Consider the following 20,820-nt stretch of genomic DNA (forward strand, 5'->3'; position numbering starts at 1 on the left):
AAAGGCAATTTCCCTAAAGAACTGTCTGTCTGACAGAAAGGTGAAGTGGTGAAAATATTCTACATATAGAGTACACTTAAACTGATATTGATTTGTGTCAGGTGGGCTTTTTGAAGTGGGTATACATTTTGCTGCTGACCCTGTCCACAGCAGTACATTGCTTGGCTTCTCTCTGCTTCTACAAAAACTTAGGACATGTCAACCAGCATCTACTGTAGTTAATACTTGTGCATTTCATACACCCCACTCCAAAAATCTGAACTATCCCTTTAAGATTACATCATATACTGCCTATGACATTCCTGAAAAGACCACATATGGCTTAATTTCCAGACAAACAGGATTGTTCCCACATATACATATCATAAATATTGATTGTAGTGTAAACGCCCGCAGGTCACTCTGGGTCTCATGGTTTCCTGCACAAATTGGCTCTTGGGGAAATAAGTGATTCATTCATTTCAGATCAGGTGTGAGGTTACTGGCCTGTCTACCAGGAACTTGCATCCATAATGTAGCACATAACCCATGAAATAGGCTTTAATTGTTGCCACCAATGCACATCAAGCATACTTTGTTGACTAATGCAATGAAGCATAATAGATGCAGAGCCATTTATCTGTAAAAGTGTAAGAGTGGCACTGCCACATTACTCATAATCTACAGTATAACCCCCCCCAGCCCCACCGAGTAAAGGGATTTTAAATGCGTTTAACTGTGATGAACAAAACTTAACGTTTGATGCCGTCTGGTACGTGGGAGACAAATTACTCAAACAGCTGTACAAGCCGCAGTCTTCATTAAAAGAATTACAAGCAGCTCCTTATTATTACTTCATTTTACCTGTGACAGCAGGTTCTCATTTTCTCATCGGCTCTGCCATAGGGCCCAAAGTCAATCTGCACTACAGGCTATTACTGTCATCAGTATTATTAATACCACTTTTATCTCTCTGCTCGTATAGTGTAATTACCTCAACCTCCCAGCATATCCGGCTCGACTTCCCGCTACAAACTCTATCCTCTGCTTATGATAGCTTATTATTGGGTTGGGAACACTGCTTGGTTGGTTCGTGCTTTTTCACAACACGCACTGGTGGAGAGAATTACAATGTGTTTATGGCCGGGCCCTCTGTAAAAGAAAAAGCAATGTGCACTTACACACCAGGAATTACAGAAGACACGAACATAATCCACCTGTACTGTGGCGCACGGTACGTTCATTGATGGGCAATGACGTTATCGCTCCCCTGTGCACTGTGTTACACAACTCTGCACTCTGTACATTTGTTTAGTGCGAAGAATACATCACAGCATGCCATCATCATGATGACAACATCAAAGCTAATGTCTCATAAAATCAGTTGGCAAAACCTGGCCACCATTCAAACAGCCTGTACTAACGGATCATCCCACCACAACAATGCAGCATAGAAACAAACTGAGCCTCGAGCTCTGCCCGGAAAGGGTTTACACAGCCTGATTCAAGTAATAGACATGAGACGGTGTGTAGTAGGGCATGAAAGGTTTCTCAGTAGAAGGAGTCTGAATCAGCCTCAAGAGGGCAGGGTTCAAAATTAACTTTTTTCCCTCTTGGTGTCTAAAATTCTACTTTCAAGTGACCCAGACTTCACAACCATTGTCTAACATAATTATTATTTTATCATGATTTGGACTCTTTCATACACTGCGCATTTAATGACAGACATGTAAAAGAACACATAATTGACCATATACGCGGAGCAGACCTGATTCCTCTTAGCAAGGGTGCAACCTGTGGGGTAAGTACCACAGACTACTTCAAACAGATATCTGCATATAAATACTAAATCATTGTGACGCTAGCTTGATGCATACACCTTTTCTAACCTGAAAATATCACAAATATGCCACAAAAGGCACCACTGTGTACTGTTCAAAAAGTTTACGGATGTAAAACACATGCAACATTGAGTATCTAACATTGTATTTATATATATTATGATATTAACTTGCATGTTATAGAGAGCGTTTTATAGGGTGAGTAAAAATTGAGAGTTGAGTCATGTTTAGCTATACAGATTCCTGGGTACACATCAAGAGTACCCCCTATGTGAGCATCTGACCATGACCATGGTCATTTGCGTTCAGTGTAGGACTGTTAATGTCACTAAGTTTTTCTTTTTAATTTTTTCAGGTGACAAAGTAACAAATTTTGTTCCCAACATGGGGTCAGTTTATCCCAATAATGGCTATTTGGAAATTTATTCAGACATTTTGTATTAATAAGTTTCTCTACTGTCCCAGACAGCATTTCTATGTGCCCCATGTGCTATTTTTATTGCCCCCATGATAACGGGACATCGTTAATTTTGAGCACTGCCAGTGGGGATGCCACAGTAAAGAAATGTCCCCACCATTAAAAAAAAACCCACTGTTCTAAAACATTAGAGCACTTACTTTGATTTTTAATGATATCCTGAGATCTTCCCCTTACTTTGAACAAAAGGAACACTGGCTGGTTCACTGTCAGTATTTGAGTTGTCACTTCTATCAAACAACCCTGACACTGACCCCAACAACTGCAGCTGACATCCTCAAAAAAAGATGTGAATTAACACAAACATTAAGAATGTGTTGGTTATCATGTCAGCGACCTCATGTGACCTAGTCTAAAGTAATATTTTGGTCTAATGTGCTGCTTGAATACAATATTTCATACTGTGAGATAAAAGTTTTAAGACCTCCTGTTTAGGAGGCAGGGACATGTGGGAGGAATGAAAGGGGCCTCAACTGAAAGAAAAAAAAATCTTATTAAGGCCCATTAAGAACGTACTTTGAGCCAGCTACAGAGAAGACAAGCTGAATGTGGATGAAAGACAATGTTTTTATTCCTCTATATATTTTAACTTGTTAGGACTGGAGGCTAGGTTTACATCTTACATAGGCTGCCTTTAAATGTTTTAGTCAGCTGTTCCCTTGAACTTTGGGGGATTTAACACTGACAGTTTCAACCTGGATCAAATAATACTTGAGCTGTCGGGAGACTAATTTTCTAATAAAGATATCAGGTTTGAGGACTGATTAAATTTCAGGGCTATGTATGGGGATTTTTGTCTCAAACAGTATGCCATGTCTTTGTATATGTGGTTAGGCCTGCGGGCCCAGTTCAGTATTTTCATCTCAAATAGGAACATGAGAAGAAACTGATATAAGGAACGATTACAGTTGTTTGGGGATTTAACGACACAGGTCGGGTTCAGAAAGGCTTGTGTGTATCACTCCTGCTCCTTACCAACAATGGCATCTTTGTCTCTGTTCTCAAGTTCAGCGATGGAGACAAAGTCAAACTGCATCACGGGGACATCGCAGCCGTCTTCACAGGGGATGACGGTGGACTCTCCATTGAGTGTCATCTCGTAGTCATTCTTCACCGATGTGTACTGCTTGTTGGCGATCTTCAGGGAACCCTTGGAGATGTAGTAGACCTGACCCATACAGATGGATGAACCACATGTTAATCAGAGATCGGGGGGGGGGCATTTCACCTGAATGAATGGTGCAAACAAGATACGACTTCAGACAGTCGTGGTGGTGGGGGGTATCAACAAAGGCTGGCAGATGATCATAAGCCGCTTATTGTATGTGTACAGTGTAGCCAGATGACTCATTCATAGTCTCCGTGGTTTTAACTCACAAAGTCCTGGCAGCTGTTGCTGGAGAGGTCTGCGGCCAAATCCGTCTTTCACGGGGCAGTGAAAGACAGTTTTGGCAGATAATTATGACATACTGAACCATTATCTGGAGGAACGTCTCACCTTGCCAACCTCAACAAGGCTGAAGAACTTGTCCACCTCTTGGTTGAAACCAGTCACTCGAATCTCTCCCTGTAACAAAACATCAAATTCGTTTAGAGGCAGTCAGGAACAGTACAAGATTTCCAACTTGCGATATGTTGTAGGATATTTACATAACATACAGGGTTCCTACACATTTTTAAGTTAAATTCAAGCACTTCAATGATTTTTCAAGGTGGATTTTCAAACTTTTTAACATATTATATATATTTATGCAGGACAATCATTTTCTTTTTTCGACACATTAAATCATACATTTTTGTGCTATAGATGACCAAATTATGTTTCATGACGGTATTCAACAGAAGGGTGAGCTGTTAAAGGAAATCACACCAAAGTGTCATGTTTCAAAATGTGCTACCTGTCTGTAAGTGGAATAACATACTTGCAATTTCAAGCAGCTTCAAGCACTTTATCCAATTTATTTAATTTTTTTCAAACCTCAAAAACACTACATTAAAATTCAAGTGTTCCTAGGGATTTCCAGCACCCATATGAACACTGAAATCATAAAAATTCAAAAAACAACAATGGGATCACAATAATACTCACACTCTCATCCACCATCTCCATGGAGAAGAGTTTGCCATCACCACGAGAGTTGCTCCATGTACGGATGCTGCTCTTGTTGGTTACACGGGCGCGGACGGTCCATCTAGCGGATGGAGACAAGTCTGAGGTTATTCATGTAAGCATTTTTAGAGCACCTAATGGATCCAGAATGGAACCCTACATATGCATATATCTGTTAATTCATTCATTCACCAACTCAGCCTTTTACTAATCTGCCCTCTAGTGCACTGGTTCTCAACCTGGAGGTCCAAAGCCACTAGACAGAGTCACTAGAGTTTTATGGGTGGTTGTGAGGCCATTTTGATTATTTTTCAAAAAAGTCATTAAAATATACCGTAGGCCTATATCTTAGCATTTCATTCATTTCTATGAAGAAAATTAAATTGTTGTTTTAAAGTTTATATTATAATTTACGATTTAAATGCTTAACAAAAAAAAAAATCACACAGGACAGGGGACAGTACAGGCCTGAATACCATCTCTATTCACAGAGCCTTCAGCCTGCATTTGAAAAATACAGAGTTTAAACAACCAAAGAGCTAATAGAACAATGGCCAAGTGTTAGAGAGATGAAAACACTGGATTTGTCAAAAAAGCCTGTTATGTATGTAAAATTGTTAAAAGATGCATAATACAGACAGGACTGTATAAATACAATGGTAGCTAAAACCACCTTTAGCTTTGATTACAGCATGTGTTTAACCCCGGAATTGTTTCGATAAACTTTTGTAATGTCACAACATTTATTTCTGTCCGGAGTTGCATTAATTTTTATCTTGTATTGATGATGGGAGAGCTGGACCCCTGCGTAAATTCTTCTCCAGCACATCCCAAAGATTCTCAATGTGGTTAAGGTCTGGACTCTGTGGTGGACAATCCATGTGTGACAGTGATGTCCTGGCATTGTCATCTTGGAATATGACCGTGCCATCAGAGAGGAAAAAAATCCATTGATGGAAAAACCTGTTCATTCAGTACATTCAGGTAGTGAGCTGACGTCATAACGTTGCTGAACATCGACCTGAGCAACTGAAGCAATCCCAGATCATAACACTGCCCCCACAGGGTTGTACGGTAGGCACTAAGCATGATGGGTGCATCACTTCATCCACCGCTCTTCTTACCCTGATGCTCCCATCACTCTGGAACAGGGTAAATCTAGACTCATGAAACCACATGACCTTATTCTGTTGCTCCAGAGTCCAATCTTTATGCTCCCCAGCAAAATGAAGCCCTTTATTTTCTCGATTAGCCTCACTGATAAGTAGTTTTCTTAAGTCTACACAGCTTTTCAGTCCCAATCCCTTGAGGTCTCTTCACATTCTGAGTGGTAAATGCTTTTACTTTCACTATATCCATGAGGTCTACTATTGATTTTTTACGATCTGATTTCAAACATTTAAGTGGTCTCTGATCAAAATCATTCAAGATTTTTTTCTGATCAGATTTCTTCCTCAAAGATGATGGTTCACCATTATCCTTCCTTTTTTTGGCCAGGCAGTGTGGTTCCTGAACATATCAGGAAAACTCATTTCTGAGGTAATATCCACAGGAAATAATATAATATCTATAAAATGTGTCAGGGGTCAAGTTCACTCAATGATTGAAAAAAAAATGGTTCTTTGAGGAAAAAGGTTGGGAACCATTGCTCTTTGGATAAATGGCTCTGTTCTAAGACAACACATATCATGCATCTTTACTTGCCTTCACTGCAACTGGCTTTTCAGGGACATTCTAATTAGTCACAAGAGTGAAAGGCACAGGTGTAGCTAATGACATTAACAATAGTTGGCATGCCAGGGAGTCAGCCACATGAGCCCTACACAGATTCTCTTCAACAGAGCACAGTCGTTAGCAATCTTATCAGTAACACCTGTGTTTGGCAAATCCACATATCCTCTGTGATAAAGGCCTGTACTGTTCAACTGTGGAACTGGGTGGAATTGTGAAAAGAAAAGGTCATTGTGTTTTTGTAGTGCAGTCTGTCTGCAGTCTGTCTCAGTCAAGTAATGGTAAGAATTAATGAGTCTATAATCGTTTAATCAGACAAAAAGTCTGAATCCAGCATTATACACAACTGCAGGTTGTTTGACAAAACACAGTGGAGCCTAATCGTTCAAGAGTTTTTGAGGTCAGTACCAATATTGATATTTGACAGCTTAAAAAATTTGATCATGACATGCCAATAATGATATCTGCAATAAGGCATTATCAGCTGATATTATTGGCCCAGGTCTGGCTCTATACAGATAAGATATAGACAGAAAAATCTTTCAAGCTGCCATGTTTTGATAAAGATTAAAAGTGTAATAGCATTATAATGCAGCACTATGGTGCTGCAGTGTTCAGTGACTTTTTCTGTGGCAACTTTCTATACAGGTTGAGCATAAAATTTTAAAAAGAAACAAAAGTTTCCTATTTTGTGAGCCAGGAACTTTTTTTATGCTAGAACTGTAATGAAGTTTAAAATTCTGATACTGTGAAAACTCTAGTATAGAATTGCATTAAATCATATGGATGTTCATCAATATCGAACTCAATGTGCAACACTTCACATGATTTAGCTGGTTTCTGTTGGATTTTTTGTTTTATAAAATATGAATGTAGGGATGTGTTGCTATTGTATAAACATGCAGCTTTCTGGTATGGCATGATATTTCCCACAGACTGGGAAACACACTCACTTGGACTGGTAGGGGTTGAGGCTGGCGATGGGCACAACTTTGGAGCCGCCCCCTGGAGTACTGGGCATAGCAGATGGGGCCTTCTTCACAAAGTCTTTAGTGAAACCTCTGTTCACTGGCACTGTTGGAGGAACGAAGAGAGAAATAAATGATCCATGAAGAGCAGTGATGGAAAGAAGTCAAGAGAGAGGCGCATACATTATTCATCAGAGACGAACTACAAAAATCCAATTTCTTTGGATTGCAACTGCTTGATCACTGTAATTATCTCACTTCATGAGGGAAGTTTCATCAAAGAAAAACCTAATGACTTAAAGTAAATTTACCACCGTTGACTCTGGGGTCGAGTAAGAGGAAAGACTTGAGCGGGAAACAAAAATCTTGTCAAAGCAAGTTGCTGGAGATGTGTGATCCAGCATTTCAGCAAGAAGGATGATTCACATTTCACAGAATCAGGGCAGAGTGTGAAATGCTATAACAAACTGGAGCTGCTCTTCCCCAGGAGAGCCACGCTGCCTGACTTTGAGATTTTCCATTTGAACAAGCGCTGCACATTTGATTTGTGTGCGTCTCACGCGGAGGATTAGAGTTCAAAGTGTCCACTTAAGTCCTGCCACTTTGCCAACCACTGCACTTCTGGTAATTAAGCCCCCAGATCAAGCAGCACATACAGAGAAATGAACAATGACTGTGCTGATGAGGAGGATGCTTGCCACAACCTCAATTCCCACATGGCAGATTAGAGGGATGAATACCTGCTATGACACACACTGGAAGATGGCAAAACCCTCCTGACAGCTGGATTCACATCTCTCCTGGTCCAAGCTATTCACGTTGCGTGATCCACCACTCATCTTTGACATGAACAACTGCCAGTGTTTCAAAAAATAAATCTGTTTGTTCGTGGAGGTTAATATACACTCTCCAGGTAGTCTGTGTTGCTCTGTATTTTTTTGTTTGTGTATTGTACTGTGCATCCATAAAAAGATAATGATTGACATGCACAGGCAGAGACAGCTAAACAACACAGCCTCACAGCTGTTAAAGTTTATGACACCAAGCATTCACATGAAAAAAGGACTACTCTGGAGAACGAGTGTCAATAACGCTGCTTGAGAAAGCTAAAAATGAAAATGTTTCTCCATGGGGCTGTCAAAATTACTTGTGTCCTGTAAATCTGTGGGTCACCCAAATTATAGAAAGCAGTAGAGAAATGTCGCCATCTGGTGGTTATTTGTGAACTATTTGTGTACAGAGTTTTCCCACAAAATGTGAATTCTGAACATCCTGGCCCAATCCCAATATCCACACTCACAGACTCAGGCAAGTCTGCAAGGCTTTAGAGCCATCCCACTGTTAAATCTGCAAGTGTATGATGGCTCTCTCGCAGACCTTTTTAAGCACTTAATGCACACTTTCTGTAATTTCACATTTCTGCAGATTTTCCTGAGGGAATTACCAACAATTCACAGTGTTGCAATGTTAAATGTGGAGTTACAAATCTTGTTCCCATTAATTTCTGGCTTTCAAGAGTGAATCAATAATGGAGTCAACCATTTTCTGGCCTTTTTGGACTTGGACTGTTATAGCTTAGAGCCTATACAGATACACGTCATAAATGATGGACTATTAAGTTATTGTTACCATCACTTCTGTCACTGTTTTTTTTTGTTGTTGTTGTTGTTTAGTGCAATTTTAAGTATACTCTTTAATGTTATTTTTTATGTTTTCTTCCTTCCTTTTTTCTTTTACTTGCTTGATGCTTGACGGTTTTGTTTACTTTGGTGTATGGGGGCAGAGGGAAGAGATGAGGGATATGAGGAAACTCAGTGTGCTCCATTATGCTTGTATGTTTATATAGGTGCGGTTTATGGTAGATTCATTTAAAAACAAAAAAGGGTGTTACCAGGTAAAGCCAGGTTAAGTAGGTACAACAGGTTAAGTAGTTTTTATCCACAAATTTTCTAAATCACCACCCAAGAGCTCACCTTTACTCCTAGAAATAAATTCTCTACTTAATCACTCAGTTTGAAACTTTAAAGAATGTTTCCCCTGAAATTTCTGACAGAACGTGTTTGTTTGGGTTACATTCCTATTTTCATTATAAGTTCTTAATATACATTTGTGTGGTTTAAATTTGACCCATTGACATGACTGGTTGTACATTATTCTTTTAATTAAAAATTGGTGTTTTCACATGAACAAGTAAACTGATTATTTGACAACTGTCTACTCTGTAGGGCAAGAGCCCTGGATGAGGTTCAAGTCAGGTAGTCAGTCCCTTAAATGCTTCCCTTGGCCATGAAGAGAAAAAAAAAGTGAAATAAAAAAAGTCCAAAATCCCCAAGGTAACATGATATCACAAAGTGCCGTCCTATTCCTATTTATACATTTTAGGACCCTTGACTCTTGCACACTCAAGCACTACCAGATGACGCCAACCAAGTCTGTGAGTTTAGAGGGAGACATTGAGATGGGCCCTTTCACCCTTTTTAATTCATGTTTTTGCTCTCACCTTCATTTCTGTTTTGTGGCTGTAGGGGAGGACGAGTTTCATGGGCTGGTGCTGACTGTGGAGCTTTGTTCTGACCTGCAAAGAAGATATGACATTAGCCTGCAGTGACACTTCAACCAATAATGTATGACTCATGTATATGTAAATATCAATCTCACTTCATAACCATATTCACTGAGCACTAAGCTTCAAGACAAACATTAAATTATTCAGTAAGCAGCAAACATTATGAAATGTGTATTGAAGCCTTACCCTCAGTGTAAGGAATAGGGTCACCCAGTCTTCCAGCTACATCTTCAGCAGGCTTGATGACGTCAATTTCCAAAATGATTACCACCCGGCTGTAACAAGACATCACCACAAATGGCAGAAAATTGCATTGTATTTGTTTTGTTTTGGAAGAGAATTACTAAATATGCTCACAGTTGTACAGGCAGTAAGCAATATCTGGTTTTAAAGATAACAAATGTAGACAAACTGCATACCGTCCATCCTTCAGTATATTAGTCACATGCCTCTTCAGTATGCAAACGCAGTTTGGGACCAGTCTGTTCTCCTCAGCCATGTAGTTCAGCTGAGTTGAGAGCATGAAAGCTGCAAATGTGTAGAAAAGTGAGAAAATAAAAATTAGTCAGGGGCAGCCCAAGTTCATTCAACTAAGGTCTACTCAGAATAACTGCATCTTAAAACAACACCATGCCCCTCTGGCATTCAGTGTCCTAGAAAAAAATCACCATGATATGACCAAGGCCAATCAACCCCTACATATTATTCACCACTTGTCTTGCACTAGCCATTTAAATGGCAACCACATTCACCTTTAGATAGTATTTATTTAGGAGATCTAAGATACAAAAAACATCTTACAAATATAGTTTAGTGTCTGAATACTGGCAAAACATATTTGTTCATAAACAATCTTATAATTAAATGTAAATATCAATCACAACAAACAACCTTTTACATATCATGATGTCTTTTACTCATCCAAATCTGCTTTTCTGTATTTATGCGTGTTAGAGAAATTTTGTACTCACAGGACAGGGTGTGGCGTCCATCACTCATCATCACCCGAAAGCGAGCGGGACCATTGCTTCCCTCAATCTTGCGAATGTTCTGAAAAGTGATATAAGAAACTATTTAAGTGAAACTGCTGAATATATTCAAAAAGCAAGATGTCTCTTTCAAAATATTATGTTTATTTTTTTTTTTTGCATCAACAGCAGGACACAAAATTAGCATCAGCTACCAGCTGGGAAAATATGCAAGTGGCTGCCAGATTTGCTTCACCCACCAGTCAAAAAACAAACAAACAAAATAACGAAAAAACAATGGTTATCTATCAACTGGCTGATGAAATTTAAGCATTCACCAGCTATTTGATCTGTGGACAAAAATAAATTTTCTACCATGTTTCATTTTGTTTTGTTGTATGGTCAATTCAAAAAGTACACAGGTTATTTCTTATGTTCCTAGGTGTCAGGGACAAAAAATGATTCTTTAGTGGACTGTGATGTGAACATGGGAGACTATGCAATAATTCATAAATTTCAAAAAATTCATTTTTTTTTGTCAGTTAATAACCAGATGTTGACAGAAGGAAAAATGGAAAGGCTACAGACCATTAATCTTAAATGGGTCATGTTTCATTTTGAATTCCAGCTGAATGAGGACACAGAATCAAGTGATTCCCAGAGATTTCATCCATATATGTTACAATAGTCTTCTGTCTGTTTTCTTTTGCAAATTTAACAACACAAGCTCAACTTCTCAAACATCATCAATTGCATCTGGTTTCCTGGAGTGTCTCCTGTTGCTCAATATGTGCATGGTGGCACACGGCCTTTAAGAGCTGCTAACTAATAAATACAGCTGGTATTTTGATTTCTAAGTAGTGTGCCATGATCTGGAATGCAGTTTCAGAAACGCTTCCACCCTGAAGAGGATCTAGCTTTGATTTGCAGAATACAGACAGCTGCGACTGCATGTGGTGTGAATCTTAATTGTTGCCAAAGACAGAGCAAGTGAAGACAGGTCAGCAGTCATGTTTAGGAGACAAGTGTGATCTTAGCTTTTATTTGTTACTCACCACCAACTGAAGCACTACGTCGTTACTACCGTTGCCATTGGACAGAGCCTGTAACACAAACTGCTGGTTAGCTTAAACCGTTTGTCGCCAAGTTCGTTATCTGACACGATGTTTAATCTGAAAATAGTTAGAACATTACTATTTTTCCCAAGCTAACTAAATTTTCATTTCTAATTTTATGTCAGAGCTCAATTTATACTGTCTGAGAATACCAAGGCGCTAACTAACTTGCCATTTTAAAATGATACAAACATTAACAATATTGCTAATATGACATTAAGCTAACCCTGACTAACAGTCGTGTTTTTTGGTCTTTCAATTTGCGAACAAATGGCTGCGAGCTTCTCCAGCTGAACAAAGACAGCGCCTCAGTCTACACCAAATCATTTTAACTTTTGCAGTATTTCGTTTTAAAATCATGTTTTAACACATTAACTATAAACTTTAACCTTACCTCTATGGCGCCTTCCGAGAGCTTCGTCATGTCTATGAGGAGATGAATTCGCGATAAAAAGACAACTTTACTGAAATGTTACCCGGCAGCAGACTCTGCGATCCTGTCTCTGTCAGCTCTCGGTGAATAGTGTAGTTGGCGCCAACAGTTTAGACAAACCGCGCGCGAGGCGTCGTATGCGTGGCTCAGGTTTCCGTTTCCGCTCGCTGATCCGACGTCAGTTTGCTGTCCGCAGCATTGTAATATGTGGTGCATTGGAAAACTGCAAAACTGATCGTGGACCAGCTGTATAGTTGTCAGCGCCAAACATAACGTGACGTCAGGCGCTCACTACGATGCGTTCACTGACAGAAAAAAAATGTATTTACAGGAACTCAAGACAGACATTGATATAAGTTCTACATTTTGTGGAAAAATCAGAGAAACGCTGGTGCCTTTATTTTGGTCTTGCCCACAACTGTGAAGTAACCTGTCACGATGTATTGTTAATTAAGCCAGTATCTAGCCTCACTTTATATTACTTTAAATTTATTGTTTGGATTCTCTGAATATGACACGAATATGCGTTTCGATCCAAATTTATAAGCACAAGGCAAAACTCTTTAGAGCAGATTTCCCATATACCATACACACAGTACATTTATTCTATATCTGACAGAAAGGTTGTTGAAGCTTTCCACAGACGGATCCACTAACAGGCAGCAGGGGCAGCACTGGTGATACCCAGTCAACAGACAGGAATCAGCAGGAGAACATCAGAGTACGTGAGTGTGTATGCTGTCTAATTATTTGCTGTTCTGTTAATATTAGATTGGGCGGAGGATGCGAGATCAAATAAAATACTCATCTGTAGTGACTCAGTATCAGCACTGTCAAGCATTAAATCGGGATCAGCCTAACATCATCAAAACCTAGTAACCTATATGAAATACTTTTGACAAATTCAAGGATTGCCAGGTGGAAGATAGACATTCCAGGAATCCCAGGAAATGAAAAAGTAGAGAAGCAGGGTTAGGAGGGTTACTTTAAAAATGTATTCCGATACAATTAGTAATTCCCTTTTAAAAATGTAACCTCTAACCTAGTCACAATGTTAAAGTTATGTAACTTGATTACTTTCCATTACTTTTGGATTACTTCTAAGGTTAGTGGTTGGTCTGTGTCCCATGTGTATCTGTAACCTGGCTCTGTCCTATTTGTTGTAAATGTAATGGAAAACAGTTACCTTTTTTATGTATTCTATTACTCAACCCTGTTTCATGTAATCCATTACTCCCCAAGCTTGTAGACAATTTAGTGAAAAATGTGGCAATTAATATCAAACTTTCTGTGAAAGCAGAGTTTGGAGGGAAGCAATCAAGCAATGTCCACAGTGTTGGGATGGTGAGACAAAAGGAAGACATTAACACAAAACACAAAATAAAGTAGTAGGGGTAAAAAATTAATGCAACCAACAGGAAAGAACAAGTAATCATCATCAAGTAGGCACTGCCACTTGAAAAGCACACTATTGAATGTTGAAATATCAAACTGGTCATTGTACTGTAATAAGTGTCAGGACAGCGAGACAGTGGAGCCTGTCCTGATTTCATGCATAAAGTATGAAGAGGAAAGATGGGTTGATCACAGGTCTACAGATGCTGGGACGAGTGGACGCCAGGCTGAAAGATGTGCTTGAGTGTGGGGACACGGTGGAGAGGACAAAGGAGATACTCAGGCTTTTGAAAACTAGCAGACGATTTACAAGACTGAAGAAGAGCAGGAAAAAGTGGATGAAGAAGAAAGCTGTAATGCAACTTGAAGAATGCCAACTGGTAAGAAAACAGAGAAAAAGAAGAAGACAATTCTGTTAAAATGTATAACTGTTATGATGTAAGCATATGTTATAAATGTATGTAAACAAAACTTTAGATGCTCTATTTTTTAAACTCTTGAGTTAAATTATGGTCTACTTTTTTCAATGTGATTATCATGCAAATATAATTAGTTGCTTGCCTAATTGCATTGCTGGCATTTGGATAAAATTGGTCATGCATGTATGTTAAACTACCTTCAGCCTTGTCCTCTCTGTTATATCTTCTCCCATTTTTATCAGTTTACCCTCAGATTGCAACAACAGCTTTTACTTCAAGTAGACAAAACAAATAACCTTGACAGGTTGTGATTCAAATCAATTCAATTTATTATCCCATTAAACGACATCTTTAAAAATTCAACTACATACAAAATGGTGCAGTAATGCTGTGACACTGATCTTACATTTTGACACCTTTGAAATTTAAAGTGTAATTAATCAACTCTAAGATGAAGTCAGATTTCACTACAGGTACAAACCACGTCTTGTATCTAATTATAATTTGCCTGACCGGTATACATTACCAAATGCAGCAAAACTGACATTTTTTTAATTGAAATATTTATTTTTTACATGGGATACTGGACTACTCAGTGTGTTTATTCTACAAAGAAATAAAGCATCTGTTTTCACACACATTCTGATCCAAATAGGTGATATTGTACATTTAATCTGTACAATGACAGAGGTCTTGGTCTGGGTTTTCCCTGGGACAGCAGTGTGGATATTAGTCCCTACTTAGGCGGGCCTCCGAAAGTGGCAACATGATTCTTATCGAGTGGGAATCCCACTTTATCTTTGTTTCCGAGGTCTCTCTGCAAGATAGGAGCGCCAGGATTCGGGTTGTTGATGACACCCATGAAAATCGGCACTTGAGTCTTATCATCCATTAGGGCGAAGAAGAAGGGTTGGGTCAGGTGGAAAATAGGCATGGATGCCCGTGAGATGACCACAGTGGTGGCCGCAGCGGCCTCTGCTCCCTCCTCATTTATCTCCATGCTGGACTTGTGCATCACGCTGGACACCAGCAGGGGGCCGTCTGCCATGTCCGCCAAGTTGGGATGGGAAAACATGTCTCCGAGACCTAAGACAGAGCAGAGAGGACAGCATAACTTCTAGTCTATAGAATGTTTAAAGCAATGTATGTGTAACTAACACTACAAAGACCATGGAAAATAAACAGGTCTTACCCAGTTTAGTAAAAACTTCCTGCAGCTCTTGGCCGTACTCCAGTTTGAATTTGGGAATTTTAACTTGAACAGACCTCTCCTCGGGCAGACGATGATACAGGCCTGAGAAATTCAGCTTTGCGGAAAGTGAAGACACATTCACCTGGCCGGACTGAGGCATGACCACCAACAGGCTCATGGAGTTCTGGAATGGAAATCTTGCTACCTGTACAGGAAGAAGAAATGGTGACGTAATAAAATGGAGGTTATGTCAGGAATTTTAGTTTCTGTCCAAACTCTATGATAAGACACAAGTATATTTAGAGCACTGCTTATCAGAGATATTTGGGCTAAACTTTAATTTTAATCGATTAACATTTATATTTCAAGATATGCTACAGGACGCAGTGAAGTATCGAGTTGAATTTCTCCTTTTTCTTCAATTGTATTAGGGAAACTGATACTCAAACACTGGAAATCCACATAGCTTCCTACACTGAAATGTGTTATTACTGGAACAAGGAAAAGACAAAAGCCATTGAAAAGAACCAGTTAACTACATTTCAAATCATGAGTATTACGAGTACTAAGAGCATAAAAGAACACGCTCTTTGCGCTTGAACCTTGTTTAATGTTTATAATTGTGTTTTTGCCTTGTGTTTTTTTCTGTTAGAATGTGGGACGTGAGCAATAATGCAACGTAGGACATAATTGAGTGGTCAGAGTTTAAAATATCATGACTGAAGTTTTGAGTTGGTGAAGGATAAAAGAGCGGCCTTCTCAACAAAGAAGAATGGTATTTGAGTTATGAATGTATATGTTTATTTAGCTTTAAAACATTTCATTTAAGTTGATGAAATATGGAGATGCAGATGCTGAGCTTGTGTGGTTATGTGGAGTAAATTTGTGTTGTTTTATGTCTTGTTTTGTCTTTCTGTTTAGTTTTGTTGTCAAAGGTAGTCAGTAGGATTTTGTCCAAGCTGTTCCTAAATGTATCAGAATGGTAAATGCCAACATTTCGAGTCGGTGAAACGTCCTGACCACAGCAAAACAATGTAGATACAGACACCACCACACCCTTCTCGTGGCCATCTAGTCATCAGTGATGATTGAAAAGGATTATGTCATATGATTATGTCTATACATTATTTTACTTATGAGAATGTTGCAGATTATATCTTTAAGATTGATCTTTTAAAGGTGTATTGTAAAGGACAGTGATTAATCTAGAGTGATGAATCTATGACTTACCTGAGCCTCCAGATCATTATCACTAAATAAACTCAAGGGATGTTTGGCATCTTCCATTACTTCCACATCAACCATGTGTTTGTCATCAAGGTAGAACACACCTCTGGTGGTAAATCGCGGGTCGAATCGAGCTTTCCACTCTCCTGTGGGCAACGTGGAAAAGAGGCCTCAGTTTGAGTCAGCAACATAATTCAAACATACAGAAAAAACTTGCAAAAACAGGAGATTTCACTGGTCATATTCTCAGCAAACACGACATCATAGAAAACAGGCTAATCATACGAATCTGGTGATGTTTCACCTTTGAAGTGGACAGCGTTAATGAGCATGACGAGCAGATTGGGTGGTAAAGCAGACAGGAAGTCTGTCATCTTTCCGTTTGTTACGTTGTCAACCCAGTCATTTATCTGCTGCAGGCTCTCCAACACTGCTGGCTCTGAGTCGTACAAACGCTGAGATTCACTGACAAACTCTTCCTTTGGCTGAAACCCTGAAACGTATAATAAACACACTCTGTCAGTCTGTTTCTCTGCTTTTTAACCTGCTTTATAGGTCAGTGACAATAAAAAAACGATAAGAAAATGAATGTTTCTGCAAGGAGGAGATGTGTGCTTTTAGTGTCGTCAAAAACGATTCAGACAAAAGTTTCTCAGAAGTAACCTTGGCGCAGGAAGATGCGCGTGGCGATCTGCAGGTCATTGTTTCTGAGCTGCTCTAACACGTTGTGCAGAGAGTCGTGGTAGCAGGGGAGAGTGTGTTCGTGGAGATGATGCATCAGCAGCTCCTGTGTCTCATTTACTGCACCTGTAAAGGAGAGGGGGGGCAATAATTGGATGAGAATGGTGACAGTCTCTAGATGGCTATAAACCTGGGCAACATGCTGACACAATTCATCAGATGTGGTGACCACAAATCTGTAGGAAACAAGCTGTTTACGCACAGTGTCCTGTGGTGGAAAGTAGCAAAGTACTTTAAAGGAAGCACTGTACTATAGGTGAGTAGCTAATGACTGAATTTTCATTTTTGGGTGAACTATCCTTTAAACCTCCCAACCGCTATTTGTAAGGGCTTCTCTACATAAATGTACTTCAACTTAAGTAGTAATTTATCTCATCTATTAAATTTCTTCCATAAACAGGAAGTTTTAATAGTTTCTGTTAGCTAATTGTGGTACTGTCTTTCACCATTAGCATTTCTCTTTATAGTTGTTGTTGCTGCTTCTGTATTTGTCTCAGTGTAATTAGGATTAAGTAAGAGTCTCCCATTACCTCTGAGTGTAAATGAAGGTTGAATGATTTTTTATTATTGTTATTATGATAATCTTATAAATAAACAACAAATTGTTAAAGTTTGAACCAGAGGTTTCCAGTCTTTTTGGTTTGTGATTTATTCATGAAAACTGTCTCATTGTGGCTTTTTGTGACGTTTCAGATGTCTATGAGTATTTTTAACAAAAAACTTCTCTGATGGTTTCATTTAAACCCAGAAGGTGGTAAAAAAAAATAAATAAATAATGAAACCGTTTTTTTTCCTCTTCCTTTTTGTTCCCTCTCCTGTTAATCATCTCATGACCCCTCAGATTTACGTTGTGACCCATCAGAGGGGCCTGACCCTGATTGGGAGCCACTGGACTTTAGTACATACAGTAACTGTATGTAAAGAAGTTTAAACCAGCTCCACCCAGAGCAGCAAGTGGTTATTTACACAGTGATAAATCCTTATCACAACAATCTGTTATGTAATATATATGTCAGTCACAGGCCTTTCTTCTGCATAATGAGTAGTTTTACTTGTGATACTCTGAATAATTTTTGCTGATAATACATACTTTCTCTTATATAAGGGTTTGAATGCACGACTTTTACATGTAGTGGTGCAATAGTACTTTTACTGAGTAACGGATCTGAATACCTCATCCACCACAGACAGTGTGTGATGTAAGAGCTACAGCAGGAAATGCATACCTAAAGCCAGTTGGGAGAGCGCTAATGATATGCTGAAGGGAGATATGATGACATTCGGCTGCTCTGGCGTCGTCTCCAGGTTCTGCAGCAGCTGCACACCCAGTTTCTGAATGGCGGCAGCAATGGTCTCCCTGGACTTGGGCTTTTGGCCGATAGACTGACAATCCTCATCTTGGTCCTCCTCTGACGAGCCTCCGTTTGGCCTAATAGTTGCAATTTCGGGTGTTTCTGTGGTATGTGCTGTTCCTGGTGCTGGTGTACTACCATTTTTCTAAAGGCAGGAATAGGAGAAAATGTTAAGCACGAGGGCACATTTTTCTAAACTATGAATTTAGATGACCAAAACAACTGCTGTGAGAGAAAAAAAAACTTCAAAACATTTTTCTTGTTTCGTCTCTGACCTCTATGAGGTGGCTGGGCATCAGAGGAATGAGAGGCACCAAAGGGATTGACTCATTGTCCGCCACATCATCACTCTGTTGAGCAGAAAGACAGCAGAAAATAACGATCTACACAAGCGTTACAGAAGCATAATCTTCGAAGTGATTTATAAATAATTTCAGTGCTTTACAGTGACTCCTTGGCTGCAGACACAGAACAACAGGAGTGTAAGACGAAGGTCCATGTCCTTACAATTTAACTGTTAAAAAAAAAAGAGAAATTATGTTGACTCATAGGAGGAACTGACTGTGCAGACAATAATATTCAGGTGCAAGAAAAGATTATCACTGGAGGGTACAGAGGCTCCAAATAAATATTTTAATTCCCTTTTAGGACATTTCTTTAAAGGCAACGTTTTGATCTACAAGATCTTCCCCCGGCACTGATATTTATTTGCAGCCAAACTGAGTGCAGACTTTCCTGCTTTGTACTCTCCTGAAAATGTGTTGCCTGATCACTTTTATGAAACAGTAAATATACTTCTCATGGTCAAACATTTTAAAATACAGCACTCTCACCTTTTATATTTAGTTTCTTTGCTGTATTGTCTGTGGGTCTCTACTTAGTCGCCCGCTCTTTTAAAAGAACCCAGTTCATCTGGAAGTACGCCTAAGACATAGGAGCCACACAAGGATTCTGTAGACTGTGCACAAAGATTTCCACACACACACAAAAAAAACTACAAAGTATGTGCTTTCAGCAGAAATCCAGGCTGTCTTGAGGCACTTCCTAATAATGCAGATTTATTAGACAATTCAACACCATTATAAGTCAGGCCTATTAAATAAGCAGCCCTTTAATGAAAAAAATAATAAATAGTCTCTATGTCCGTTAAGCATAGTTATTTAATTTATTAAAAAGACTTAACTCAAGCTGTTTAAGCAGAGGGAATTTAGGAGAATCAAACTGAATGAAAAAACACATTAAATGCTTCATTTTTGTTTATTAAAACCAGCTATTTCTAATCTAGAATTATAAAGGTGAATTGTCTTTTTTCTTGTACTTTAGCGCATGATTCTTTTCCAGTTGTGAAAACTAATAAATTGGAGGAAAAGAAATTAAAAAAGGGCATTGTTTTAGACATTTGACAACAGATTCTCTATTCAAATCAGCATAAAATACCCAAATATTTAAAAAAGGTATTACAGTATTAACCCATAGCACCACAGCCCCATTTGCAGACCTTACACAAACATGACAAATCCATCAATAACTGAGAAAAATGTAGCATATTCCACCAAGTTAAGTCAAATTATTCACATCTACAAAAGTTTCCCAATAAGTTAGGTAGGTATATTGGAACTTACCTTAAATTTAAATTAGAAAAAACCTGCTGCCTTGTCCAAAAAAGGAGCGACTAAGTGTGTGTGGATGAAGAATTCCTGAGAGTAAAAGATTGGCACTTGCTCAGCAAACAGTTAAATATCAACTTGCATTGATTGGGGCCTCGTTTATGCCACTATTTGTTTGTAAATGCAGCTACTAAGACTCATCCAGGGTTAAATATTGAAGACTGACATGCTTAACTACTTTGCATGTCAGTGGGCAGGTGATAAATATCATGACACAACTAAATCTATGACAGGACACATGACAGATTAATTGCAAAAGTGAGGTTAATCCAACCATGTGTGGGCAAACAAATACAACCTGCTGAACCCAGAGTTACGCATTTGATATCAGAGGACACAAGCCCACATTTCCCAGAAACCCCTGGCTTTGATTTATTACCAAATTCGCAGAACAGACATCTAAACTTGACCACTGTGTCTAAAAACTCTGCTTATATGTTTTGGCCAATAACTACTCAAAAAAGAGGGAAATAAACAAGTAAAAAGTAAACGTATTCAGCTGATTTGGTCACATTTCAGCAATAAGCACAAGAGATATCTTTTCAATCACATGACGGCTGTCTGCAAACACAAGAGGGGACTTTGTCCAAATTGAGCTCCACTGACTCAGCCAAGATTGCAAGGCAAGGCTGGGAGTC

General features: G+C 39.0%; 2 protein-coding genes across 3 annotated transcripts in view; both read right to left on the reverse strand.

The window, feature by feature from the left end:
• The window catches only part of rpa1 (replication protein A1), a 39,213-nt gene extending 26,906 nt beyond the window's left edge, over positions 1-12,307 (reverse strand). The window contains exons 1-10 of the mRNA XM_084717937.1: positions 12,151-12,307; positions 11,697-11,744; positions 10,645-10,723; positions 10,093-10,201; positions 9,860-9,948; positions 9,608-9,682; positions 7,093-7,213; positions 4,388-4,490; positions 3,797-3,865; positions 3,274-3,466 (exon numbers count right to left, since the gene is read on the reverse strand). Coding sequence (XP_084574063.1) covers positions 3,274-3,466; positions 3,797-3,865; positions 4,388-4,490; positions 7,093-7,213; positions 9,608-9,682; positions 9,860-9,948; positions 10,093-10,201; positions 10,645-10,723; positions 11,697-11,744; positions 12,151-12,180 — 916 coding nt within the window. The 5' untranslated portion in view covers positions 12,181-12,307. The remainder of the gene's footprint in view (positions 1-3,273; positions 3,467-3,796; positions 3,866-4,387; positions 4,491-7,092; positions 7,214-9,607; positions 9,683-9,859; positions 9,949-10,092; positions 10,202-10,644; positions 10,724-11,696; positions 11,745-12,150) is intronic.
• Positions 12,308-14,308: 2,001 nt separating this feature from the next.
• On the reverse strand, positions 14,309-20,347 carry serpinf2b (serpin peptidase inhibitor, clade F (alpha-2 antiplasmin, pigment epithelium derived factor), member 2b). Of its 2 annotated transcripts, none has more exons than XM_084717938.1 (10): positions 20,138-20,347; positions 19,349-19,439; positions 18,961-19,029; positions 18,791-18,865; positions 18,390-18,660; positions 17,086-17,229; positions 16,727-16,915; positions 16,426-16,568; positions 15,196-15,400; positions 14,309-15,089 (listed from the first exon to the last, which is right to left on the reverse strand). In XM_084717938.1, the coding sequence occupies exons 3-10, from the start codon at positions 19,012-19,014 to the stop codon at positions 14,740-14,742; spliced, it is 1,431 nt and encodes a 476-aa protein (XP_084574064.1). In that variant the 5' UTR covers positions 19,015-19,029; positions 19,349-19,439; positions 20,138-20,347; the 3' UTR covers positions 14,309-14,739. The 2 variants fall into 2 exon arrangements, with proteins under 2 accessions (XP_084574064.1, XP_084574065.1); XM_084717939.1 differs by having other exon boundaries at positions 19,349-19,473.
• Between the last annotated feature and the right edge of the window lie 473 nt (positions 20,348-20,820).

Source organism: Lutjanus erythropterus, chromosome 4 (assembly GCF_056507025.1).
Source record: "Lutjanus erythropterus isolate fLutEry1 chromosome 4, fLutEry1.hap2, whole genome shotgun sequence".
Taxonomy (NCBI): Eukaryota; Metazoa; Chordata; class Actinopteri; order Lutjaniformes; family Lutjanidae; genus Lutjanus; species Lutjanus erythropterus.